This window comes from Silurus meridionalis, chromosome 9 (genome assembly GCF_014805685.1).
Source record: "Silurus meridionalis isolate SWU-2019-XX chromosome 9, ASM1480568v1, whole genome shotgun sequence".
Taxonomy (NCBI): Eukaryota; Metazoa; Chordata; class Actinopteri; order Siluriformes; family Siluridae; genus Silurus; species Silurus meridionalis.
Window position 1 is genome coordinate 6,194,136 of NC_060892.1, and position 17,023 is coordinate 6,211,158.

The window sequence follows — 17,023 nt, forward strand, 5'->3', positions numbered from 1 at the left end:
ATACAGGCTGCCCAGGTGCTTGTTCAGTCTCTTGTCATTTCAAGACTTGACTACTGCAACTCTCTGCTGGCAGGTCTTCCCCTGAACGCTATTCGTCCACTGCAAATGATCCAAAACGCAGCTGCACGACTTGTGTTCAATCAGCCCAAGTTTTCCCACACCACCCCACTGCTGCGCTCCCTTCACTGGCTTCCAGTAGCTGCACGTATCAGATTCAAAACACTGATGCTTGCCTACAAGGCCAAAAATGGACCAGCACCATCTTACCTCAGTGACCTCATCACATCTCGCACTGCACCACGCTGTCTGAGATCCTCCAGCACTGCTCGACTGGTACCTCCTTCTCTCAGAATGAGAGGTAAGTACACTTCAAGGCTCTTCTCTGTTCTGGCACCAAGGTGGTGGAATGAACTTCCCCTAGATGTCCGTACAGCAGAGTCCCTGACTATCTTCAAACGACGACTGAAAACCTACCTCTTTCTGAAATACCTACATTAGCACTTTCCAAGTTTGTAGAATTCGAGTTATATTTATATTAAGTTTGTAATCTTGCATACCAGTGTAGATTTATTCATTACTAGAGACTCAAAGCACTTTTGTACGTCGCTCTGGATAAGGGCGTCTGCTAAATGCCACAATTGTAAATGTAAACCCGGTTATGTCGATGTCCTAGGGGGTCGCCAAAAAGCATCGAGATAACCGATGATCAAGATAAACGAAAATCAAAATATATTAACGTGCTTGAAATTTCTTTATGTACATGATGTGCGTTAATAAATAAGAATGTGCATGCACGTGTTTTTAAAGGTTTTTTTTACACAACAGCGTTGTTGTTTATCTGTCAGGAATCCACCTGCCACGCCCCCTTCGGCGTGGCAGGTGCTTTTCTCGGCCGCTTTCTCTGAAGCTCCCGGCTTCAATCGCGCACATATGGTCAGCTCCTATTTAAACTTCCACACTCTCTCTGTCCATTATTGTTGGTATATGTTGGTTCACGGCAGTCGTTGTTATCGCTCATGCGTATCCCGGTACGTGTCTTCCCACCGGCACTCTCTCAACGGCTGCTCTTTTCTTCCAAAGCGCACCGCAGATTCCCCCATCCTGCCGGTGTTCATTCTATGCTTTTGCTGCTCATCCCACGTTCCGCCCCGCCAAGCGCGGCTTTCGCCTCCCGTTCATCGCATAACATTCAACAACAAAAGGCATATGTGCACTAACTAACAGCAGAGATTCACCAGTATACAATACAACACCTGTAGCAGCTGTAAGCCTTGATTTTTCCGCCACTTTCGCGAGTTCTTCTGCGGCTGCACCGAGATAACCGACGTTAAATGGCAATTTTTCCCCCCTTGTGCTCGAGATATTAGGGTTCGGCGACATAAAAGAATCGACATAACCGATAAAAAATGCTAAGACAAAGCGAGAATTTGGCGGTTCCACTTAAAAAACGTCGACTTAATAGGGTTGTCGAGATAACCGAGGTCGAGATAAGTGGGTTCCACTGTATTTATATAGAAAGATAATACCGGATGTACAGTGTGGAGCAGAACTGCAGGATGATTACCGGCAGTATAAGCAGTAAAGCATTAGTGAGACATCAGAGTTCAGTAGGGTGATGATTTTGAAAAGAATACATCATACAACACCCACTACATGGGAAAGTTGAGGCTAATTTGTGCTAAATCATAGCACTGTTTTTTTTTCTGCTCTTCTACATACATAAGCTCACGGACACTCACAATTAGCTAATGTTGCTGTGATTGGAAGGGAAGAGAGATTCCGATCCTCCTACCCAAAGGGTACAGGCAAGTTCACGTTTGAAGCTCCTTCCTACAGATGGTAGTGTTCAAACTTTCAAGCTCCCAATGACGGGGCAAAAGCTGTTCAATTCATGAACCAGGAGTCAATTTTCTAATAGTAAAATTGAAAAAGTTATTTAAGCGTAATTCATGTATGGCTTTAGCACAGTATATTAACTCATAATAAATAATGAGTTGAGCAGTAACCTGAGGAGTTACAGATTGGGAAAGAAATGAGATGCATGGGCTGATACTCTAGACATTTTTCAAATTATTTTAAATGATCATCACTAGTTGAGTCACAGGCTGTGTGCTGATTTTTTGTCATCTTTTTTGTTCAGTAAACCTGTCAGATTCCTTGGTAAGATGGATTTATTTCCACTTTTGTTTTTGTTATCACTGTCATCTAGTTGAAATGTGAGATTTCCAAAGAAGAACATGCTTTTGCTTTCGGCATGGATTCTAAAACAGTAACTGATTTGTTGTGATGGCAGCCTGCATGTATGTGCAGGTTCAGCGTTGTGTCGCATTACGTCATCGCATCAATGTAGCTAAAAGCCATACTGAAAATGCTGTGAGTGAAAAGAAAAATCCGTCTTCATTTGTACGAGGTGAAATCAAAAAGTTTTGAGACGAGCTCTGTTTACAAGAAAGTACTTTATCTATCTATGTTTACACACAATCACCTTCAAAATCCCCCTTTCACAGCAATACAGCACTCCCAGCGTTCCTGTCACTTCTGGAATGTGCCATGGAAGTCTTCGAGCACCTTCTGCGATTCATGCTGGACCTCTGCGATGGTGTCAAAACTGAAAATCTTCGGGAAGAGGGCAAAGTCCACAGGAGTCTAATCTGGCGAGTAGAGTGGGTGCGATCATGTGGAATGTTCTCCGACGATCAATGGTTTCAATGGACTCTTTGAAGGTCTTCCTGCTCTCTTTGTCGTCTTCAAGTGTCCTTCCGCTCTTAAAACACTTTGAAAGACTCGTCGCAGCATTTGACCAGTTTCAAGCACAATTTCACGTTTGTTCTAATTTGATGTTCCTGGGCAATATGTCACGTTTTCCAGATCACAGTACTATTCAGTACAACAGAGTAAAAATATTAATCGAAACTGTACACTGCCAGTATAAAAAATCACCATAGACATCACACCCGGCTCACCACATTTTAAACAGCTGTTCTTTGGCATCAAGCACCTGAGCTCCAACACATGAGAACAGTTATTGCCCAAAGCCATCTACCTTATAAACACTTTAACCCACACCAGTAATCAAACTCGTGTGCAATAAACGTATGAGAACAATTCAGATGCAATATGTATACATGTGCAATATACAGCATTTTTGTGGTGAGAGTAGGGAGCAGGTTGAGAAGAGCCTGGAGAGGTTGAGGTACACGCTGGAGAAATAAGGGGAATGAAAGTCAGTAGGAGTAAGACAGAGTACATGTGTGAATGAGAGGGAGGGCAGTGGAGTGGTGCAGTTGCAGGCAGAAGAGGTGGAGGAGTTCAGGTATCTGGGGTCAACAGTGCAAAGTAATGGAGAGTGTGTTAGAGAAGTGAAGAAAAGAGTGCAGGCAGGGTGGAGTGGGTGGAGAAGAGTGATAGCAGGAGTGATTTGTGATAGAAGAGTATCTGTGAGAGTGAAAGGGAAAGTTTATAGGACTGTGGTGAGTCCTGTGATGTTGTATGGTTTAGAGACAGTGGCATTGAGTAAAAGACAGGAGGTGGAGCTGGAGGTAGCAGAGCTGAAGATGTTGAAGTTTTCGTTGGGAGTAACGACGATGGACAGGATTAGAAATGAGTTTATTAGAGGGAGAGCGCATGTAGGACGTTTTGGAGACAAGGTGAGGGAGGTGAGATTGAGATGGTTTGGACATGTGCAGAGGAGGGACATGGGGTATATCAGTAGGAGAATGCTGAGGATGGAGCCACCAGGAAGGAGGAAAAGAGGAAGACCAAGGAGGAGGTTTATGGATGTGGTGAGGGAAGACATGCTGGTAGTTGGGTTGAAAGAGGCAGATGTAGAGGACAGGTGGGTATGGAGACAGATGATCCGCTTAGCGACCCCCTAATGGGAGAAGCCGAGAGAAGACGTGTAATATACAGCATTTTCTTTTCTGTTTATTATTTATTACGTTGCATGTACTTTCACCACTGGCAGAACGTCAGGACCACCAGGCTTCTCTGCTGGCCTAAACTCAGAATCAATTATTTACATTTCATACGTTTTTTTTGCTCGTGAATATTTATAAAATTATTCTCAAAAGCCTATTCTCTTTATTTATCTCTGGTTTAGTTTGGATTCTATCCAATCACATTTCAGTCATCACATCAGTTGCCAGAGATTTGGCCACTCCGAGACACCCTAGAAGGCATCTAGTTACAGTTGCATTGTATTTGGTGTAAAAATCTGCACAGAAAAACCCCACACAATTTGCCTTTATTTCAAATCCCAATGAAAACCATAATGCACACAAAAATGGAAAAAAGAAAGAAAAAAGGGTTATTTTATGAGTTTAATATCAATGCTTCTGCTAGAATTAGAGGCATGTGAGTAGTGCAGCTGCGGCTCCAGTGAAAGGAGACTTTCTGAACTGTGTTAATTGGGTTTCTCGCTTTAGTAATGGCACTCATTCTTGCTGTATGAGATACATGTCTGTGATGCAGCGTTCTGTTTAAATTTTTCGTTTTAATATCGATTGTTTCTATAGCCGGGCCATGATTATATTATAATTGATTGGATTGATTCAGGTAGGACACCACTGAAGACCTAGGTGTGAAATGCACTGACTTACACAATTTTACTGGAACATATCTGTATATAATCAGGATCAGAATTCACTGGCCAAGTGTGTTGACACACACACACAAAGAATTTTGTTCCAGTTGTTGGTGACTTTCAAAAGTACAGACATAAAGAACACTATACATTTAGCTAAGACTATACAAGACAATACAGACTAATGCAAATAAAATAAGAAGACAATATACAGAGTATATGACAGATCAGTAATGTACATAAAGTGTAAAAGTTCATGGGAGTGTAAATAGCATTATTGTGCATCACATAAGATAAAGAGGTTACATTAGGACCTTTGAACAATATACAGCATTAGTAGTGTGTAACATATGGGGATGAAGTGATGAGTGACTGTTCTGATAATGCTGTACTTATAGATATGAAGCGGGGCATATAATTAAGGTTAATGAGGGTGAGTGCCTGAGGAAATAAACTGTTCCTGTGCCTGGAAGTTATGGTGAACAGACTTCTGTAGCGCCTGCTAGAAGGGAGGAGTTGAAAGAGGTTGTGTCCAGGGTGCGAAAGGTCAGTAGAGATTTTTTCTGCCCTTTCCTGGTTCTTGTATATTATGATTCGTGGAGAGTGGGCAGAGGAGCACCAATGATTTTTCTGCCGTTTTAACTGTTTGCTGCAGTCTGTTCCTCGTGTTTTGTTGCTGCTCCAAACCAGATGGTGATGGATGTGCACAGGACCGATTCAATGACTGCAGTGTAGAATTGTACCAACAACTGCTGTGGCAGACCAGACTTCCGTAATTGGCGTAGAAACTACATCCACTGCTGGGCCTTTTTGAGAATGGAGTTCATGTTGGACTCCCATTTCAGGCCTTGGGAAATGGTAGTTCCCAGAAAACTTTACAAATAAATAAAATATTGTAAGATTTGTAACTGACTGTACCTTCTGTATAAATCTTATTGTTTTATTTTCTCCTATCTTTCATTTATATACTGTACCTAGAAGCTTCTGTCACCTAGACACATTTGTGTGAACATGGCAATAAAACCCATTCTGAAATAAGTTACAGGGTCAGTTTGAAAGGATAAATGGTCAACGTATCAGCCGATGTTCATCTCTGATGTTGAACCTGCATTTGCAGATAAGTTAATAGACAAACGTTCACATTTTCAGTCCGGACACAAGGAACAAGAAACCAGCACGTTCTTAACTTTCCCACGGATGCAAGTTTTTTCCCATAGATAAAGGAATAAAACACAGGTGTCACAGCTCAGCCGGCGTTAATCCGACGTGTTCGGTCGATGACATATCCTATAGAAAGCAGACATACGACCTCGCGCTTTGAAACTTTCACCAGGAACTGTCCGGAAAATGTTGATATTACAGCTTCATAGACAGTAATTGGGAATTCCCACTATACACTGTCATCGAGAAATTAGTACCAAGGCGTAGATGGAAAGTCACATGCCGTCACATTAAGAATAACCGGACTCACACAATTTACCGCAACACAGACGGGTGACATAAAAAAAACCTCAACCTGAGAACAATTGCTTGATGGGTGTTACACTGACGCCAGTTCACCTTCACCCCTAAAATACGTGAAATCGACATAGACATGTGACGTGTCAAAAAACTCCTCCGACTGAGAAGAATAGCATTATGTACATTTCAGTGAGACTGATGAACGTTAGTGTCGAATGCTGCACATGCAAACACCACTTCCATTTTTTATTGTAAAAAGTGATTTAAAATTATTTTTCTCATCATCCTCTCATTTTTCTTTCTTATGGTTAATAAGATATGAGAATTAAAAACTCCAGTTTGTCACATTACAAATATAATACAAAGCCTAAAGTTTGTCCAGAACACTTTTTTCATGGTTAGTGACTGCTACGAAAAAAAAAAGGCGACACCGAGGACTTCAACACTTACCTCACAAAAAATCTGCAATTCTGTAATAATCATATCATTCCTGTTGCACCGTTACGTATCATAGTGAACCTTATATCTTTATCTAGTTTAACAGCGCTGTGGTATTAATAGTGAAGTATTATTAAACCCCAACTTTATTCAAAGTAAAGGTGCGTTCACTTTTGTGCATAAACGATTGTCCTTATTTCAAAAGACATTTCCTTTCGCTTTGGACTAATACAATTTCAATTGGAACTGAAAGCACAGTCCATTATCCCGGTCTGTGGGGTCAACATGGCTGGTGATTTAATCACAGGGGGGTTAGTATGGATCTCCAGTTATGTGGAAATCATCCGAAACCGGCCAGCTCCCTGTAGTCATGCATTGAGACCTATGCAGATTTATGTTCGTACTCAAACGCAAGGCTCACATCACATGCGTACATAGTGATCATAGAGTCTTGGAGGTTGGGGGTCAGGGTACTTATATGCTCTGTACCTCTCATGTGACCTCTCATGCCACTCTGTCTTAATGAGAGGACCTACAGTAACTTATTTAGGGAACGTGACTGCATTTTAAGGAGCGTCCCATAGCTTTAATTATACATTCAATTTGTTGACTTTCGAATCTGTTATGCGGATAAAATCCTCATCTCCGCTCGCTGAGCAGCACATGGCCATGTTTAAAAAGCAGTAATTATGCAGCTGATTAATGTTATAACTCTGGTGTAGAAGGTTGTTCATGGCTAAAAATGTACCAATTAAATTTATTTATAAAAAGATTTTTCGAAGGACATTCTTCCAAAGCAGCTTTATAGAGATCAACCGGTTATAAAATTTTAATTTATATGTTAGTGCTTATAAGTTTATTCCTAATGTTAATCCTTAATTTCGTTGAGAAGAGTGAATTTTTAGTGTTTTTAAATCTGCTCTGAAAATGTACTTTTTCAGGATAGCTTTCAGGTGATTTATTTATTTTCGTGATGTATCTGGTGATATTAATTTAATTTTATTGTTTTCTTATTTTTTGCTTGAATTATAAAATTTTTATTATATATTCTTTAGATGCTTGTATCTTCACAAATGAACAAAATGTATTTTTTTCAACTAAAATTGTCAAAACCATGTTATTTCATATTATTATTTTAAGCATGGTTGTTAACTTGCCATCTGCAATTATCATTAAAAAAAAAACAATACAAGTGTTGATTTACACAAACTGCTTCACCATGCATACTCAAATGCTGGTTTTCTTTTTACAGAAAAAACCCAGCATGAGTGAATTTGTTAAAAAGAGAAATCCCCGTATATACACTCCTCGACAAGCAGCCGCTCTAAGCTTTAAAATGTCTAAATTAAAGAGCTGGCTTTGTTCACAGGATACAGTCGTGCTGGAACTGGTTTGGGTCTCCAGTGAAGTGAAAATGAATAGTACTGCATCCAAAGACCTGCTATACAACAGTGTTCCTCCAACAGTTTGGGGAAGAACCATATATGGGTGGAAAAGTTAAATGTCCTTATACTTTTGTCCATTTAGTGAATTATACACAACGCTGTGATACAAAGTGTGGGTGGGCAGGTGGTGGGAGCAAAAGCAAAATTAATGGTTTGTAGCTATTTTTCGACCTTCATCATTCCATTCACAGGAATCTCAAGGATACGGATGTGAGGATAAAACTGACCTTGGAGGCGTGTAAGCTACGTTCAGCTCCAGACAGCATTATCACTTTCTATCAGGTTCAGACTCAAAACTGCAAACTGTCACCGATAACAACATCATCCAACCCTCCCGAACAAAAAGGTTAAAAACAGTTACTGTGCGAAAGCGTTATCTGCTCCGTCTGACGCAAAAGAACACGAGAAGCGTGGCGGCCCTGATGTGTCCCACCGTGTTCGGCGCCTAGTTTATATTTTTTTTGCCCTCTGCGTATCTTAATCAGTTGTGTTCCAGAGACGTTTCCTGGAACAGAGCTGCACCTGCTGGTGTTTTCAGCGTCCGACGTCCTGCTGAGAGCTTTCAGAGGCGAGAGAGTCAGTGTGGGAGAAATTAAAACCCTGACCTGCCCTGAACCGATCAGGCTGCACAACAATACAGAGCCACAGGGGGTCAAGAAACTCTCGTGGCAGCGCATTGATTAATGACGAGCAGTTCTGCGTATGAACCCGACCTCACAAAGACAGAAGAGGCACACCGGTCCTTCGGGCTTGTTTTATTCATTCATTCATACAATTAAAATAAAACTTTTTTTCGTTTTACACACAGGCACTGAGGACGGCGACATTTTTCCAACTAAGACCCTGCTATAAAGCTCATTATCCAAAATATACATTTGCAGCTGGAATTTTTTTTATGCACAATTTGCTCCGTCATTCAAATTCAAAAGATTTGCATGTACATTTTTTTATTGCTAACATCTTATCAGGTGCAACACTGAAAAACCTGAGTGCAATCATTCCTTTGAATATTGCACACTCGTCTTTACACAATTTGAGTTGCGTTTCCTGTCAACAAGTTAGTGCTGTCAATCAAATATTGTGGGCGGAACTTTTTATTCAACTAAATGCATGAGTGAAATTAATGTTGGAATTTTTTTTTATTTGCAATTTAATTCCTGGAGTTTGGAACGGAAAAAAGCGACAGATTGATCTAAATGTGAACAAATGGTGCTGCTGACCTCAATGTGTTTATCTCAAGATGGAGTGTGGATTTTTTTCTTTATGAACAGAATGCACAGATCAGGCACGTTTCTCAGAGTGCAGAAAGTGTGCTGAGCTTCAGCAAGTCAAGTGTATGGAAAAGGATCAGAGGAGCTTCCTGCTGCGTCTCAGAATGCGGCTTAGGCGAGTCAAAACAAGCCCCGCTGGACCGCAAAGCCCAGAGTGGACCTTAAAATTGGGGCATGGTGTGTTCAAGCACAATGGCAGACGTTTTAAACAACATCAGATGAACTCTGGTTAAATTAATGGATAAAAAAAAAAATCTTTAAATGGAAGTCAAATAAGCAGATGTAATAGAGGTTTTTCGTCACGTGTCAGTGGATTGAATATAATCAGATTTGGGGTACACCTCCTTTCAGGCTTAATTTTTTCTTTGTAACGTCCAATCGCATTTAATGGTAGATCGTATAAGACAGGATTCGATTACAACTCAAGTCATGTGCAGGGAACTGAAGATACAGTGAACCACATGTGTAGTGAGACTTGTTTGAAGATTCCTGCACCGTAATTAATCGCCTTTTATAACAATGGTGATCGTGCGAGTGCTGCACAAAGAGAATTTCAGCATCATTACCAGTTAGGATGTCATTCGTGTCCCGTCTGTTCATGTGATTATAACATGGGTTCGTAATTGTGATGCGTGCTGTGGAACGAAGCAGACGAGGGGCAGCTCAAACAGCCTCGATATTCTATGGTGTGTGGCCTGGGACCTTTTTCTTTCTTTCTTTCTTTTTTTAAATAAAAAGACTAAACTCATTTCTTTTTTGCAATGGAACAAACTCATTCTGTTAGAAATTGTCAAGAGTAAATGCAAACAAACAAAAGACTGCAGGAATGGGATTCGGGGGAAAGAGAGAGAGAGAGAGAGAGAGAGAGAGAGAGAGAGAGAGACCTGCATATACCTTCATCACCGCAGGCTGAGTGTAAAAGAGAACTCCTTTGCTTGTGGAGCTGGTGGAGCGAAGGGCTAAGAGGATGTTATTTACTTGGAGTCAGTCAGGTCTGATGATTTCTCAAAAACATGTCCATGTGTCCCATCAAAGACACGCCTGGCCAGCTACAAGCTACAAAAAGCTAAAAAGCTTTCTCCCAGAGAACATCAGGGTTCATGTGGAACACTCAGTGGGCCATAGACTGCAGATAAAGTGTAATGCCTGTAAAGAGCAGGATGATGGTGGATATTATTTGGGAATTAATGGAGCAGGTAGATATGGAGATCTAGGATTAGTGTTAACATGGCAGCAGTGTCCATGTTCACCATTACACACAGAACAGGATCCTTTTTGAGTCACTTTCAGGCCTTCAGTGGGGTTTGCATAATCAAAACTCAAGTCCGTACACGTGTGTATGTGTTTGGGTCACGCTGAATCACCGGAGTCTGGGAAAAAGGCGGATGAACAGGATCATACTAATGAAGGAGAACGAGACTAATATAAGCATCAGCCAGAGGAGCCAGTTGACGGATTTCTTGGCGTGCTGCTCCAGTCGCTCCGATTCAGTCTTCAGCTTCTCGAAATTCATATCCGCTTGCCGCATGGACTGACTCAGAGTCTGAAACAAATGCAAGAACAACGCGACTGAAACCTGTTTAACACCACAACATGTTTTTCATAGTCATGAAGCTCTATCATAGCAGACACAGAAAGGTGAAGGCTACAGAACATGTTCAGTAAAGCGCCAAGGTTTAAAACCAAGGTTTAAAGACTGGACTCTATGCACCTGATCCAGATGTTGACAAGAGTTCTCACTGGATTTTAGTTATATTTTTATTTACAGCTACAACATGCTGCTTCTGGGTCATTTCATAGCCAATCTTAACAGGATACTATCAATTATATATAATCAGAATGCATACGTGATAGAGAACACACAGCCTGAAGCACGATCACCCCCTGGTGGTCAAAATCAAACATTGCACACGCCAAATCACTTTACATTAGGGAACGTAAGATTCACAGATTTGAATTGGTGCATCGCCACTGTAATCCATCGATTTAAAAAAAAAGTGTGCATCAGATACAAGTTTTTTAACGTTTGCATCAGTAAAAAAAAAAAAATTATATATAATTATTAGATTTGCTATACTTTTTTTCTTTACCATGTGACCAAACATTTGTGACCAATATTTTTTTACGTAAATCGATTTCTCCTCACTAAACTGTTTCTCAATCTCGTTCTCACCACTGCTGCGATGTAAATATAGCGTATCAACACTACGGAGACCGAGGCGTGTCCCGAGAGTCACATAGAATATATATTAACATGGCAGAGGTAGAGCTGCATCTTCCTGGAGACGGAACAGGAGAACGGCTGTTTTTTTTTTTTTCTTTTCTATATCTGCACTACAAAAGTCCGGTTTGTGAAAGGGCCATGCTTTAAAAGTCAGAAGGCACTTAAGTAAATTTATGATTTGCTGTCTGTCTGAAGCATTAAAAATATCAGCGATAATCTGTACCATATTGAATTGCAGAGCATCATATTTTATCTATTGCATGGTATTTAAATGAATCGCATTGTGTTAAATCGACCTGAAATCAGATCACGCAGCATCGTATCGTATCGCATAGGTAGCTGCTTCATACGTATCTAATGTTCGTAACATTGACTGTGCTTCGAGATGCAAGTCTCATAAAATCGTATACAATGATTATTCTTGATTGGCTGGTAGTTTCAATGTACGAAGTAGGTATTAAAAAGTTTCGAGACGAGCTGTTTATAAGAAAGTACATTATTTAGCTACATTTACACACCATTAGCTTCAATAGTCTTTCGAAGCATGTCAAGCACCTTCTGCAATTCTGCGAATGGTGTCAGAACGGCACTTTGAGCTGCATCTTCGTGTTCTGGAAGTTGGGTGGGTGCGAAAGTGAGTTCATGTCTTCATGTGGACGATGTCTTTAATGGCCGGTGCTCCCTGTGGCTGTGCGTGCAGCCGTGTGCTGCTAACTATTGGTGTGTTACTAAACTAGTCTCGAAACTTTCTGATCACTTTGTATATTCAAACTCTGCACTGGAGGGTTTAAGTAATAAATAAATAAATCAATAACACTCCTAATCGTGTCGGTTTGTGAGACCTGGTTGTCCTGCTTGATGATGTTCTGTGCAGCGAGCGTGTTGTTCTTCAGGTTGCGTGCGAGGTGCAGCATGTCCTCTGCTAATTTCTCCTGCATACTGTGGTGGTGCTGCAGTACGGCGTCCAGCTCGGCGGCACTCTCGCCCTCACCCCCCACAACACTGCGGCTGCGAGACGACAACACAAGACAGGTGCAGGGTTTTCTAATCTGGATGGATTTAATGTTCACAGAATCAGGATTAACGCCTGCGAACATTTAAAATATATCTCTCCTTTGCACACAGGGAAAAGATGCTCACAAGTCATGCTTTTCTTTTCTGTTACACCAAACCAGAGCTCAAGTTGCACAAACCTGTCAGACAGGGTGCATTCATCTGACAGGAAGTGGCTTTCAGGACCACAAAATGCCAAATAAAGGAGAGAGAAATGAGGGAAAGAGAAGGAGACTGTATGATGGATGAAAATGATACGAGTGCCTCACCTCCTATGTCTCAGCTCTGTCTCAGCACCTGATTAAAGGAAAAAATACATTAAAAAATTTATTTTTATTTTACGGAAATTTCAAGCACTGATACAGTATCTCTCTTTTATGTCGAACCAAAATGACAGAATGAAACATACCTGCATTTGAGACGGCCTGTAAAAGAAACAAACAGAAGCCTATAAGCAGCTTTTCACCACTGATTTATGAGACAGTAATGAGACTTCCTATATTACAGCCCTGTGCTCAAAAATTTACCCTTCATCTTTTTTTTTTTACATACATATTGTAGTGATTCACTCTGGATTCTATCTGGGATTCTGAATTTTATTGTATATATGCACAGTAGATTATTGGATTCCAAAAATCTGGGATTTTTTTTATTAAGTCATTAATTAATTTATCTACTCTAAATAACCAAATATAGCGAGTTTAAATATTAAAGTGTGGGGAGAAAAAAAAACAGCAACTGTGTCTGTCAAATTGATTAAAAATGAGAAAAGAAAACCCACAAAACATTTGTTTTGGCATAAATATTAACTACTGGTTTCTGTTAAAATCCCTCAATCAGCTGCCTGTAAATGTAAAGCGATAAGTCGAATTGAATTGACATTAGAGATCGACTGATAGTGGAATTTACTGATACCGAAAGCTTGGATGGTTTGTACTCGCTGCTAACTGATTAATCAACCGATGGTTTTTACAAGAGATTATTAGAATAGAGTACACACTAGTAATTAAATAGTACTGAATTTTTTTTTCCACCACTAGATTCGCCACTAGAGGCCGCTGTAATAACGAGAGAAAACTGGAAGCCGGAAAAACTGTTTTTTTGCAGATAATAGTTCCAGCAATTAACTATCGGCGCCATCTATTGTGCAAAACCAATTAAAAACACCTGCTCCTTGATGAGCATAGAGTGCATACGAGAAAGCGAACAGCTTCATGATGACGAAGAGCTCAAAACGTGTTCTGCAAAAGTGCCAAATAAGGTTTTCAAATAATTTAAAACGTTGAACGTTCTTAAATTCCTTAAAAATTAATATAGCACAACAACATAGTGATTATGCCTTGAGAAGACCTCCACTGAAAATCCTATTAGGTAAACAGGTGATTAGTCACAGACGAACATAAGTCAGGGTTATGCTACTATCACCATGCTTCACCTGAGTAGCTTAGAACATTAAATCTATCAGTTTGAACACTTCAATATGTCTGAAAGGAAGAGGCGGGGAATAAGACACTGTAGATTAGAAGAACAAGCTCACAGTGCTGAAGAGCTCGGAGCGCATCTCCCCCATGCACCGCGCTTTACTCTGCATGTGCACCGTCTTGGTGGCAGACATCCTCTCACTCGAGATGGTGGGTGTGCGACCTGGTGCCAAAAGCTGATTGGCTAAAGCTTTCTCTGAAGGAGACGGCTGCACAAAGACAGGAGGAGTGAAATTCAGTGTAATCTGTTCTTTCCATGAAGCAAGTGAATGAGATAAGAACAGTCACACTGACCAGCTTCTCAGCCTCTATAAGACCTTTGAGGAAGTCTACTTTACGTGTGTAGTCCGTCAGGATCTCAGCTGTAGGTTTGCTGTAAGGAAAAGGAAATGATAGTAAATCAAATCAGCACACACTTTTTTCTCTCTCTCTCTCTCTCTCTCTCTCTCTCTCTCACACAGACACACACACAGCCTGTCAGCTACAACATTCTAGGTAATTTAACAGTATGAAGGTTTACTTTGTCTAAAACTAATGTATAATGTACAGATGCTTGTACAATTAAAATCATCAGGTAACCCTTTATTTTCATTATGTATATATGTAGCACAAATGTATTCAAAGAAAAGAGAAAATGCATTTATCATACCCTGGACTTTTTCTCAGCGCCACCAGCATGTCCTCCAAGGCACCAACGTACTTTAACAACAAAAAAAATATTTTTAATTATGCAAGACATCACAGACAACATCCAGTAAACGTGAGCTAAACCCAAATCTCATGCAAAAAAACAAACATAAAAAAAAAGCTGACAAATGAGGCTTCTGCTGGGAGGGAGGGATGGATAGATAAATAAATAGATAGACAGACAGAGACATATTTTCTGATGATCCACACTAACACAAAGCAAACATATCTAAGTAAAAAGCTAATGAGCAGAAAGTGATGCATTCTAATGCTATTCATTAATCTGAAGCCTTTGGGCAGATTATAATTGATTATAAATATCTATAATATAAACACATGAACAAATGTTGAGAGGTTCTATTAGTGCAGGATGTCTGTAAGACACTATGTGTAGAGAAAGTGGGATATAAAAATGTACAATGTATTTACAATCGTACAAAAGGTATATACAGTGTATATACAGATGATATATAGACATGATGATAATCTAGAATAACATATGATATCAGGCACCACTTTACCTTCAGGAAATGGTATAAAACTGAACTTTTCTAAAATTATAGGAGGAGTTCTTGGATGAGAATGGATTTGGACTGTTTAGTTAATATCAAGTCTGCTACATTGGCTTAAGACAGTTTGCATGAACGGTTCTCCATTTAGCACTGAACCGTACACAACAATAATGGACCTGTAATGGACACACGTTCGGTGTCTTCCAGATGAGGATGGATCCCTTTCGAGTCTGCATCCTCTCAAGGTTTCTTGGAACAAACTTCTAGGCACTAAACTTACATTCTAACTTTATAACCTCTCTAAAGCCCATTGTTTAAAGTGCTACAAATAAAACTGAATTCTCCAAGCAACTGATCGTTTTCTCCGCATCCAACATCTCAAGTGAAAATGCATGGGATGAAGAGAAAACCCCAAAGTAGAAAGACCTCAAGGGAGATAATCTCAAAGGGAGTTCAGATCCTGTGCAATGCAGGACCTTCATCATATACCACTGGAGAACAAATATTTTTACAGTCCATAAGAGGCTTATTAAGACATGATCTTATACAGTGTGACCTTTAAAGAAGATTGCCAGATTTAAGAACATTTATAGAGCCACAATCCCTCCATAAGGACGCTATAGACAACTAGAGCTATTCGTATGGAGCGAAACAGCTGCTCAGTGTTTATCTTCAAAAGACTGGTGAAACCCTGCCTCTTCCTTTCACACTAAACTACCACTTTTCCCACCATGTTCGTTTTCTGTCTTTATGTTTAAAAAGAAAGTGGGCTATAATTCCTCTCAACCCAGTGAACCAGTGGATTTCTATTCATTGATTGAGGCTCGACGCTCTGGTACGTTGCTCTGGATAAGTGTGTCTGATTACTGCTGCCAATGTAAATACCGTCACAGAGATTTTGCTGCTGAAATAATATGCACCGACATGTACAACTGCACAGTAAAATGGCTCGTATAATAAAACAACAAACACGAATCTTCATTCAAGCCTGTTGCATAATAAATATGTCAGTGAGAGTGAGAGAACAGCAGTATAAATGATCATATTCTCTCTGGATCTGAATCCTCCTGCTGGCCGACGTGGCTCTCAGCCCGGCTGGGGGAAAAAACTTAACCACAAATGAACTCAAAACAGCGATAAAACCACCGACAACCGCAACATTTCCCGCTCAATCACGGAGTTAAATATACCTTCTCCAGCCTCCATTCAGTCTCTCCTCTTTTCTCGGAAGCAATAGCTTCACACCGCGATAATAACCGGATAAAATTGATTTCTAACCTGGACGCAGCCATATTGGAAACAGAAAACCGGGTGGCGCGGGGATATGACGTAATACGAACGCGACCGTGGTTGCAACGCTTTTATTATTATTTTTGTTTGATACATTTTTTAACAATCCAAAGTTTCTTGGTTTTACATTGGTAATTTCATTAGGTTTTAACAAGAAAAAAACCCCAAAAAATCTCACGTTATTAAGAATGTTTTAATGAATTTAACAGTGCCAGCAAATCACTCCTGTCACACAAAAAAGTGTTTTGTTTTTTAAACAAATAATGAATTATTACCTTTCCAATTATTGTAGTCATAAGAATTTGCTCAGAGTTCTATATGTACTGATGACGAAATTACTTTATAATAATAATAATAATAATAACAATAATAAATATAGCTGCAACTAGCGATTAGCATGGATCAAGCAACTAATGTACTGAAGGTCATAAGGAAAAAGACATTAGGAACATGAGTTGGAGTTACACAGAGTTTCCTCCGTTTTCATTCCGTCAATGAATTATTACCATTTTTGAACATTTCTGCACTTGGTTCTGATCGGATGAAAAACGTAGGACTAGTTTGCAAAAGTAGGTTTTT

At 40.0% G+C, this 17,023-nt stretch overlaps 1 protein-coding gene across 1 annotated transcript; it reads right to left on the reverse strand.

Annotated features, from left to right (window-relative positions):
- Positions 1-8,666: 8,666 nt before the first annotated feature.
- use1 (unconventional SNARE in the ER 1 homolog (S. cerevisiae)) lies at positions 8,667-16,467 on the reverse strand. The gene is made up of 8 exons (XM_046858400.1): positions 16,345-16,467; positions 14,605-14,654; positions 14,250-14,328; positions 14,012-14,164; positions 12,884-12,899; positions 12,744-12,771; positions 12,264-12,429; positions 8,667-10,740 (listed from the first exon to the last, which is right to left on the reverse strand). The coding sequence occupies exons 1-8, from the start codon at positions 16,444-16,446 to the stop codon at positions 10,558-10,560; spliced, it is 777 nt and encodes a 258-aa protein (XP_046714356.1). The 5' UTR covers positions 16,447-16,467; the 3' UTR covers positions 8,667-10,557.
- Positions 16,468-17,023: the final 556 nt, after the last annotated feature.

What these genes read in the sequence shown, in the direction of transcription:
- use1 (XM_046858400.1), bottom strand. Translation starts at nt 16,446, where the DNA reads ATGGCTGCGTCCAGGTTAGAAATCAATTTTATCCGGTTATTATCGCGG. An exon ending in ACAGAGCTGAGACATAGGAG is followed by an intron (nt 12,430 to 12,743) that starts GTGAGGCACTCG and finishes GTCGTCTCGCAG; the next exon opens with CCGCAGTGTTGTGGGGGGTG. An exon ending in TCATCAAGCAGGACAACCAG is followed by an intron (nt 10,741 to 12,263) that starts GTCTCACAAACC and finishes CATTTGTTTCAG; the next exon opens with ACTCTGAGTCAGTCCATGCG.